Source organism: Oncorhynchus mykiss, chromosome 7 (assembly GCF_013265735.2).
Source record: "Oncorhynchus mykiss isolate Arlee chromosome 7, USDA_OmykA_1.1, whole genome shotgun sequence".
Taxonomy (NCBI): Eukaryota; Metazoa; Chordata; class Actinopteri; order Salmoniformes; family Salmonidae; genus Oncorhynchus; species Oncorhynchus mykiss.
In genome coordinates this window covers 56,374,801-56,386,014 of record NC_048571.1, presented here as the reverse complement: position 1 = coordinate 56,386,014, position 11,214 = coordinate 56,374,801, and the positions used below count along the sequence as shown (strand labels likewise).

The 11,214-nt window shown below is 42.7% G+C and overlaps 1 protein-coding gene across 1 annotated transcript; it reads right to left on the bottom strand.

Annotated features, from left to right (window-relative positions):
- Positions 1–9,952: 9,952 nt before the first annotated feature.
- mdfi (MyoD family inhibitor) lies at positions 9,953–10,816 on the bottom strand. The gene is made up of 2 exons (XM_036984489.1): positions 10,443–10,816; positions 9,953–10,249 (listed from the first exon to the last, which is right to left on the bottom strand). Exons 1-2 carry the CDS (start codon positions 10,555–10,557, stop codon positions 9,993–9,995), a joined length of 372 nt encoding a protein of 123 aa, XP_036840384.1. The 5' UTR covers positions 10,558–10,816; the 3' UTR covers positions 9,953–9,992.
- Between the last annotated feature and the right edge of the window lie 398 nt (positions 10,817–11,214).

Here is an 11,214-nt window from a genome sequence, read left to right as displayed (position 1 = left end):
AAAACAGCTCGAGCTCAGTGAGGTTGGATGGAGAGCATTTGTGAACAGCAGTTTTCAGTTCTTTCCACAGATTCTCGATTGGATTCAGGTCTGGACTTTGACTTGGCCATTCTAACACCTGGATATGTTTATTTTTGAACCATTCCATTGTAGATTTTGCTTTATGTTTTGGATCATTGTCTTGTTGGAAGACAAATCTCCGTCCCAGTCTCAGGTCTTTTGCAGACTCCATCAGGTTTTCTTCCAAAATGGTCCTGTATTTGGCTCCATCCATCTTCCCATCAATTTTAACCATCTTCCCTGTCCCTGCTGAAGAAAAGCAGGCCCAAACCATGATGCTGCCACCACCATGTTTGACAGTGGGGATGGTGTGTTCAGGGTGATGAGCTGTGTTGCTTTTACGCTTTTACGCTCTCTTCCATAAAGGCCAGATTTGTGCAATATACGACTGATTGTTGTCCTATGGACAGAGTCTCCCACCTCAGCTGTAGATCTCTGCAGTTCATCCAGAGTGATCATGGGCCTCTTGGCTGCATCTCTGATCAGTCTTCTCCTTGTATGAACTGAAAGTTTAGAGGGACGGCCAGGTCTTGGTAGATTTGCAGTGGTCTGATACTCCTTCCATTTCAATATTATTGCTTGCACAGTGCTCCTTGGGATGTTTAAAGCTTGGGAAATCTTTTTGTATCCAAATCCGGCTTTAATCTTCTTCACAACAGTATCTCGGACCTGCCTGGTGTGTTCCTTGTTCGTCATGATGCTCTCTGCGCTTTTAACGGACCTCTGAGACTATCACAGTGCAGGTGCATTTATACGGAGACTTGATTACACACAGGTGGATTGTATTTATCATCATTAGTCATTTAGGTCAACATTGGATCATTCAGAGATCCTCACTGAACTTCTGGAGAGAGTTTGCTGCACTGAAAGTAAAGGGGCTGAATAATTTTGTACGCCCAATTTTTCAGTTTTTGATTTGTTAAAAAAGTTTGAAATATCCAATAAATGTCGTTCCACTTCATGATTGTGTCCCACTTGTTGTTGATTCTTCACAAAAAAATACAGTTTTATATCTTTATGTTTGAAGCCTGAAATGTGGCAAAAGGTTGCAAAGTTCAAGGGGGCCGAATACTTTCGCAAGGCACTGTATATGTATATACTGTACTCTATATCATCTACTGCATCTTTATGTAATACATGTATCACTAGCCACTTTAAACTATGCCACTTTGTTTACATACCTTACATTACTCATCTCATATGTATATACTGTACTCGACACCACCTCTTGCCTATGCCGTTCTGTACCATCACTCATTCATGTATCTTTATGTACATATTCTTCATCCCTTTACACTTGTAGTCGTTTTGTAATTGTTAGGTTAGATTACTTGTTGGATATTACTGCATTGTCGGAACTAGAAGCACAAGCATTTCGCAACACTCACATTAACATCTGCTAACCATGTGTATGTGACAAATACATTTGATTTGACATGGTTCTACAGCAAACATGGTTCCACATCAGACATGGTTCTACAGCAAACATGGTTCCACATCAGACATGGTTCCACATCAAACATGGTTCCACATCAAACATGGTTCCACATCAGACATGGCTGCTCCTCCCTTCCTATGAGCATAAACTTGAACAGGAAGTACCCGTGCTAAGGACTATCGAACGCTGGTCTGACCAATCGGAATCCGAGCTTCAAGATTGTTGCGGACTGGGATATGTTCCGGGTAGCTTCAGAGAATAACATTGACGTATTTACTGACACTGTGACTGAGTTCATCAAGAAGTTTATAGGAGATGTTGTGCCCACTGTGACTATTAAAACCTACCCTAACCAGAAACGGTGGATAGGGTGGCAGTATTCGTGCAAAACTGAAAGTGCGAACCACCGCATTTAACCATGGCAAGATGACTGGGAATATGGCAGAATACAAACAGTGTAGTTATTCCCTCAGTAAGGCAATCAAACAGGCAAAACGTCAGTACAGAGAAAAGTACAGTCGCAATTCAACGACTCAGACACGAGACGTATTTGGCAGGGTCTACAGACAATCACAGACTACAAAAGGAAAATCTGCCACGTCATGGGCAGCGACGTCTTGCTTCCGGATAAGCTAAACACCATCTTCGCTCGCTTTGAGGATAACACAGTGCCACGGACTCGGCTTGCTGCCAAGGACTGTGGGCTCTCCTTCTCCGTGGCCAACGTGAGTAAGACATTTAAGCGTGTTAACCCTCGCAAGGCGGCCGGCCCAGACGGCATCCCTAGCCGCTTCCTCAGAGCATGCACAGACCAACTAGCTGATGTGTTTACAGACATATTCAATCTCTCCCTATCCCAGTTTACTGTCCACACATGCTTCAAGATGGCCGCCATTGTTCCTGTACCCAAGAAAGCTATCGTAACTGAACTAAATTACTACTAGAAAACCTAGGAATGCACTCACTGTCTTATCTAAAAACCCCAGAGCTAAGTTTCGTCGGTTCAACCATAGGTTAACGACCTTATCTGTTTACACAGTCCACTTCTTTCTTCCTAGTTGGAATGGTGTTCATTAACTTTAATTACTCCTTGTCTGTGTCACACAATCCCATCGTATGAACTCATATTGTTAATCAGATATAATAAAACAGAGTATAAGTTTACTAAGTTACAGTTCCATTTAAAATGATTTGTTCAGTCATTTAATCATAATTTTACCAACAATTACTTATCTCATATGTACAGTATATACTGTATTCTTTACTATCTACTGTATCTTAGTCTATGCTGCTCTGACATTGCTCTTCCATATATTTATAGATTAAGTACATTCCTTTACTTAGATTTGTGTGTATTGGGTATATGTTGTGAAATGGTTAGATATTACTTGTTATATATTACTGCACTGTTGGAGCTAGAAACACAAGCATTTCACTACACCCACAATAACATCTGCTAAACACGTGTATGTGACCAATAAAATGTATTTGATTTGGAGAAAACATGGTTCCACAGCGGACATGGTTCCACAGCGGACATGGTTCCACAGCGGACATGGTTCCACAGCGGACATGGTTCCACAGCGGACATGGTTCCACAGCGGACATGGTTCCACAGCAGACATTGTTCCTATTTTTTGCATCAAACTTTCAACAACCATCTGTGCTCAGTCCACATATATACGCCAACATATACTGTACCATCTGGAATGCATTGAAGCACATAACTCTCTTTCTTGCTTTGTGTGCATGTGTGAGTGTTTGTGTGCGTGTGCATGTGTGAGTGTTTGTGTGCGTGTGCATGTGTGAGTGTTTGTGTGTGTGAGCATGTGTGTGTTCTGTAATACTGGTGTATTTTGGAGACAAGGTTTAGTGGGAGAGCAGCAAGGCAACATATTGCTCGCTCTCTCTCTCTCTCGCTTTCTCTCATGTGGCTACAAAAAAATATTGGTGGGGACAGTCTGGCACAAGTCCCACAACTCACTGACTCATCCAGCCACTAAGAAACAGATCTGCCTGCATCACAACAATCAGTCTGTGTGTGCATATGTGCATGCTTGAGTGTGTGTGTGTGTGTGTGTGTGTGTGTGTCTTCTGCCCACAATCAATTAGTTCCACATAGTGGGGATTTTAAAGTCTCTGTGCCTCAGATAGAGAGCCAAAAGTTATAGAGAATATTTAGTTCCATATGAAAAGAACAGCAACATCTGCCCACAAACAGAAAAGCACTTTAATAGTTTCTAGAAAGTGAAATAAATAGTTGAATATTCTACCATCAGCTTCAGCCAGTGTTTGAAGTGGAATGAAAAAGGTACAGGGTCTACTCTAGAAAAGGTGCTGACTCAAGCGGTCTCTTCCCTCTAACTTTTCGACAACTCTTCACTGTGAAGAATACAGTAGGATTCGCACACACACTGATAAATATAATCTGCTGGCTCTGATGCTCCCCACTTTATAAGTATATACAGCAGACAGAGAAATGCTCTTAAAAAGAGCTTTGTCAGATGAAAGCATAGATTTCAATACATCAATCCATTCCACATCTGATGCGAATTGGATTACAATGCCTCTGTACTGAGAGCACTTCACGCTAAGCCCTCTACATGCTCACCACGCTAAGCCCTCTACATGCACACCACGCTGAAGATTACATGATGTGTTGTTTTTCAAAGCACAGTTTCACTACAGTGTTTAACCGTATTACATGTAGAGGGCTTAGCTTGAAGTGCTCTCTGGCCATTGTTGCATTCCATTGACCCGCACATTAATAAAACACAGAGTAGATCCATTGCTCTGCATCTCCCTGACTCCTGGAGAAAAAGGGAAAGCTGAATTTACAGAAGCCAAAAACGAGTCACTCTTCATGTCAGGGGTATTCATTTATGATTTTCATCACAGCCTGTGACCCTGTCACCTCTGTTAGAATGCAGCCTTTGTAATTTCATGGTTAATATTCAATAGCCACTTGTCCCCTGCGCTTGCTGTGTGCATGGGAAATCTCTAGAGGGGGTGTATGTAATGTGTGTGTATGTGCGTGTCTTTGTGTGTGCGTGTGTACTAGGAAAGGGAAATGGGGTTCGTCACCAGAAAGGCTTCCTCCAAAACAGTTGCAGATGTCCAGAGATGTTCTCTCTCTCTCACTCTCTCTCACTCTCCCCTCCTCCTCACTGAGTGTCTGAGGCCGAGTACTGAAGGGTCTCTCTGTGTGACCTGTAGGGGTGGCCTCCAGTGCTGCCTGTGGCCCGAGGCCACCTCTACACACTGTGGGATGGACAGGCTGGGGAACTGACCTCTACACACTGTGGGATGGACAGGCTGGGGAACTGACCTCTACACACTGTGGGATGGACAGGCTGGGGAACTGACCTCTACACACTGTGGGATGGACAGGCTGGGGAACTGACCTCTACACACTATGGGATGGACAGACTCGGGAACTGTACACACCATTCTTAACATCTATTCACATCTGTGATTATCTATGTGGGTATAGTATACAGAGGGGGAGAGAGTAGGTGGGAGAGAAGCATGAGAGGGGGACAGAACGAGTGGAGAAACAGAGAGAAAGCGAGGGGGGAGATCTCAAACAGTAAAAAGTCCCAGTGTTTCTACACACATTGATGCATTGGCACAAACAGGCATTCCTGCTCAACGACTTTGGCAGACCTTTAAAAAGCATATTAAAGTGCTCTGTTCTGCATGAGGCCAGTTGTTGCTCTGTTTTCTCTACTAAGACAGGGAATGGAGGAGGTGTACAGAACTGTGCAAAGACATGGTTATGGGGAAAACAGGGAGAATGGATACGATATGAGGACGTACTGTATCTGGACCATCAAAGTGCTACCCAATATTGTAGAGCATGTACAGCTATAGATACTCAACAAACTGGTACAAATCTGAAGATGTACTTGCCTATTAAAATTACTCAATACCTTTTGTCATACACATTATATTCCTGATTGGTTTCATTATTCCTGTGTGTGTTTTAAGGAGACTTCAGTCTGTTCAGAGCAGAGCTATTTAAGCACTGAGAGCCTTCACTGCACATCAACAACATCAAAGAGTCCATCTTGGCCGTATGCTCTGTGTACACCTCACAATGTCAATCAGAGATAAACAGATACAAGTAGTCTTTGTTACTTTGGATGAGCTTGTTGGACATAATAGTAGCTACATGGAGGGCAGCCATACCTGATAAAAGGAATAGGCACCACGGATCACTTCTTACACTGTCATTTTATTACTCACAGCACTGGGTAAACACTACACACATGTATTGGACATAATGCTTGAATTGACTGCTTTCACCAGAGCAGGCTAACATTACAGTTTATATCCATGAGATGTTTGAAGGCACATTTGATCAAATGTAAAAAAAATAATATATTATAATAATAATTAAAAACTCAAATGAGAGATTGCACTGGAAAGGTACCTTGCACTGTTAGGGAATGCAGAAAGTCATTGTTCATCTGGGCATTATCAAGTTGATTTATTTTCCAGTTGTCTCCTAACTATTTGAGTATAAACACTACAACTTGACTAGATTAGCTAGTGTTCCGGTTTGATTCAGAGTGCATCCAAGACAACAAATATCATTATGGCTTCATCTATCTCTCAAATTCATACTTCTGATTTTTTTTTAAATCCATGAAAACTCCCTACATAGTTAGGGCTAGGCATATTTCCAGGGCTTTACCAAAAATTGATTGGATGTACAATATCACAACACCTCTCTCTCTACATAATTCATAATCAGGGATAAAATCTTAATGCAACTATTCAAATTTGACCTCAGGCCCCGTGTAGAGGTACAGTACAGATAGATATCCCTCTTATGAGAGATTGCTAGTATTCCAAGTGAGGAATATCTTTCATTAGCAGGTGCACCCAGTAAAACACGTCTGCAAGCCCTTGGAATCAATAAAGGCAAGAGGCTGGTTTGATAAGCCAAATTATACCCCAAAACCAAGCTGAAAACCTTGTACAGAATATAGGATCCATAGATAAAGATGTATCACAAAACAAACCTGACGTAGCAGGAGTAAAATATACACCTGAAACTAGATCCCCTACATACTGGTCTTGATGAGAAGAAAAAAAGTTTATCTTCTGCAATGTTCAACCAATCCAGTAAATGTGGAGGAGGAGTTAAGATGGAAAGTCGTCTTGTTAACGTCCAAAAGTGGAATAGCATCAGAGGCTCTATTTCCATTTTCCCTGAAAACCAGAACATCCGGATGTTGGAGACTCGGCAGAGGCTAAGCTTCAAAAACTATTTTCTTTGGTATGAGAAAACTCACAGTCATGCGAGGATCCACACAGTGCCAGATCAGAGCAATCAGGAGCCACAGGATATTCAATATAAACACATGATTTAGTCCAAATTGCATATGAGTTGCTGGGCAGAAAGGGGTATGTGTTGTAGTGTTTGAGTTTGCAGAACCTATTCTATAATCATACAACTAATCTACGTACCATTCAAATTAGTTAGCAAAATATCCCCAGATATCTTAAGTCTGGGAATAAAATAACATTTTGAAGAACTACTGCTTTACAGGGAGAGAGGTTGGAACTGATAACATAGAAATGTCATTTTCATACGGATTTTTTTTTTTTTTTACATAAAATAAGATGGATTAATATCATTTTTGTAGTGAGGAGAGACAATCCAGGCCTGGAGTAAAGTGGAGGCCTTCCGTTCAAATACAGTACAGTACAAGAGAATGACAGATATCAGGTAAAGGCATTGAGAGTTTGAATGATCTCTTCCAGTCTACCTGTTAGGTCTGAAATCTGTTTACAACATGGAAATCATTCAAAATATCCAGACAGTAGGGTTAAGATTCAAAATAAAATCGCAGAAAGAGGAAAGCCCTAAGAGAAAGAGCTCTCCTTTCACATGTTTGAGTAAGATGGAGGATGTGTCCTTTGCTAGGTCTGTCTACAACGCGGATACGGGTCATGGACTCAACATGGGACTCAACTGTAGTGACCAGTTTTCTTCACTCCTGATCTTCGAGAGTCAAAGGGTGTGCAGACTTTCGTTCAGCCCAGCACTAACCCACCTGATTCAAATCATCAACTAAAAATCAATATCTTGATTAGCTGAATTAGATGTGCTAATAATGGGCTATGGAACAAAATGTCTGTAGCATTGTTGGCCCATTTCCATTGGTTTGTAGCTGAGCCCCCTACTCCCAGTCCCAGCAACTCTGACAGGACAACCGCGGTAGACAGACCCTCCACATGGACTATGCACGTAGAGAAAGAAACGGTTAGCACTAAAACTGGAAGACTTTAACCTTGCCAAGGACAAACTAGAGTGCTGCTCAGATCTGAGCGACCATTTTCCCATTACTCTGCAGTCTTATCTACAGAAACACAAAAATCCTGTTAAATGGGGCCATTTTCTCATTTGCCTTCAAGGTCATTCTCATGTATGAAGAGCCAGTCATTGTGCTGCTGAGCCTTTGGAGACACAGGGTGTTCTGTTGTAATAAGAGATGGCTCACAGAGTCCAAAAGAACAGTCCAGAGAGAGAAGCTGTCCAGAACCATCGCTGGAGCACAGCGACCGTACAGTAGAAAAACTAGAGCCAGACTGATAAATCAGTTGACCGATATTAGCCTTTAGCAGAAAGATTTGTATCGGTATTTATTCCACAGATAAAGCATAGATATCATTGTAACGACCCTGTGTTTATAAGCGCGGAAATCGACTCTGCCGCTTGAGCATGCTTTTGCGTCACAGTCGATAGCGCGCCGGAAGGTCGTGGGTTCAAGACCTGCTCCCTGCTGTTTCGTTACATTATATACATAGAATAAACAAATACGTCTGCTCATTTATGGTCACTTTTTTTAATGGTCAATGGTTGCCTGAAGAGGGCGCTCTATGAGCTGCTCATTGAACATCATTCAGGCCTAGGTCACAACGTGAGAGAGAGTAGGCAAGGTGGTTAGACTGTGAGTAGCTTGCCACAGCCAACGTATTTGAATAAGTATATAATCAAAAGTACACTTCACCAAGCAAGCAGCCCTGTCCTCATCACATTCTTAGTTAACGTAAGCTCAGCTATCTAGCTAGCAATCTATGCTACTTGTGTGCAACACTGGACGGGCGCCAAAGTGAACAATCGTTCTTGATACAAAAAGAACACTGTTACTGTCTGTGCCTATTATATTGGCCAGTGGGCTTATTTAGTTTGTTTTCCGAAATATGCAATCTGCTAAAAGCAGGCCATGTGCTTGGGTTCATGATGAGATAACTAGCTGGCTAGCTAAATGAGAACGTGTGACTAAAACAAGTGCGGCAATCACTTGCCTGCATAAATGTTTTTAGTCATCTGCGCAAGCCATTTGCAGTTGAAAATTACAGCCAATATATTCGTATTGAATAACATTGATGTAGATATGGTTTCTGTAAGAAAACATTGTCGTAATGAACAGCTAGCTTGTGCTTGTCATATCCTACTCTCATTGCAAGGTTGCCATAAAGTGTTTGTTTACATGACCTCTGACTGTTGTAGACGCTGGTAAATCTACTCAAGACAACTGCTGACGCCGACACCTAGCGGTGAGATTAGGAACAGCATGTTACTGCATTTCAATGCTTATTTGTGAACAGTGTAGTTTCAGATTTACTTTGAGACTAAGTTTAATTCATTCAACCTTGTGGTGGTTTAACACAAGCACTTTTGCATACTTCTTATCCACTGCCATAGATAGGGACAACTTAAAATATTTGTTTAAGAAGGGACACTAAACAAGTTTTACTGTTGTATTTATAGAGGATATAGTTGCTTTTTCGTGGATATCTTAAATAATGTTTCTTTTAATATATTGTTAAGAAATTATAATTTAGAGTATCCGTTAATCCTTTGGAGCACAATTTGTGTAAAAAAAAAGTATGTTATTCACCTCTAAAAACAATATATTGGGTGATATATCAATAAATCAGTGACTTTGCCTCCCTCCTATCGTTATCAGACCCAAAAATCCCATATCGGTCTAAGCAAAACATCTGCATAACAATGAGAGATATAGTAAACCGACAAGCAACACAGAGGAGGTGAGCAGGAGAAGCCAAAGAGTAGTCCCTGTCCTTTGATTGGTCAATTCCAACAGATTGTCCACAACATTGAACAATGTCAGCGCACTACCTTGGTCAAAGCCAATGATATGTCCTTACATTGACCAATGATCCGCCCCTCCACTGCCCTCTCTACTGAGCCAGAGAGGAAGAGGTGAAGCGATAAGCAGACCAATTAGCAGACCGCCTGCCTTTGGGACAATGACTCCCATTGTTAGGTTGGAGACAAGACCCTCTTGTCATTATATACAGTATCTCTGACTGAGCCTGAGCTGTGTCAGTGTGTGAGATATATATATATATATATATATATATATATATATATATATATATATATATATATATATATATATATATATATATATATATATATATATTTATCGCCCTGTGTAGTTTGAAAGGCTCAGGAGGAGAAACAGAGACCACAGCACTCCATACAGATCTCCAGGCAGTCTGCAGACTCGCAGCACGCGTCGATGATCCCACAGTCCATGTCACACGGCAGCTCACAGTCGCCACACTCCTCGGAGGCACAGCAGCAGCAGAAACACGCCGAGTCGTCCCCCGCACACGAACCACAGGTGGCACAGTCCAACACGATGTTACACAGAGTCAGGAACTCACAGAACAGACAGGCCAGGATACAGTGAACACAACAGTCTGAGGGAGAGAAGGAGAGTTATTCAGGATACAGTGAACACAACAGTCTGAGGGAGAGAAGGAGAGTTATTCATATTTATTTGACCTGGTACTTGATTACAATGCATAGTGTTTTGAGAAGAGGGAGAGATGGAAGAGAGAGAGGAGAGGTGGGGTACTACAGTGAGATGGACAGAAGTAGGTAGCTTCTCACCATCCTGTGCCTCTATAGGTATCTGGGAGCTGTTGCTCTTGGAGGAGCTCTTGCTCCTCTTGCTGCTCTGAGAGGTGATGGAGGGGTTGGACTGGAGCTTCTTAGGGTTCTTCATCTCCGATGAGGAACACGAGGAGGAGGAAGAGGCCGCCCTGGGTAGGGAGTTGGGGGCCGGCCGATCATGGAGCCCTCCGTTCCTCACTCCATTGGGGTGAGAGGCATGTGTGTTGGCGGTGTGTGTGCAGTGCGGGGTGTGTGTGTGGGGCTTGGCTCCGTTGCGTAGCTGGCTGGTGGGCTGGGTTAGGCAAGGCTGGGTGGGGTGTATGGGGGTAGATCGTGTCTGGGGTTGACCTGAGGACAGGAACAAAGAAAACGAAGAAAAACAATTACAATAGTTGCTTTCATTGTAACTGTGGGACACATGGGAAATGTAGTCATTGATACAGCATGCCACAACGGTTCCTGGGAAGGGCCATGTGTACTGTGCTGACTTCTGACCCTGCTCATCTAGACGCTTACACAACAAACCCCAGACACTCTACGCTCCTCCTCGCCTCTTTTTTCTCCTCTCTTCTCCTCCCCTCCTCTCTCCTCCTGCCCTGTCCTCCCCTCTCCTCCTGCCCTGTCCTCCCCTCTCCTCCTGCCCTGTCCTCCCCTCTCACTGCCAGGGCTGAAACACAAGTTGGTGGGAGAAACTTGTCTTGGACAGCACATCATTTCAGATAATCCCCTTAAGAAATAGGCCTAAACTTGGGCCAACTCAATCCAGTTT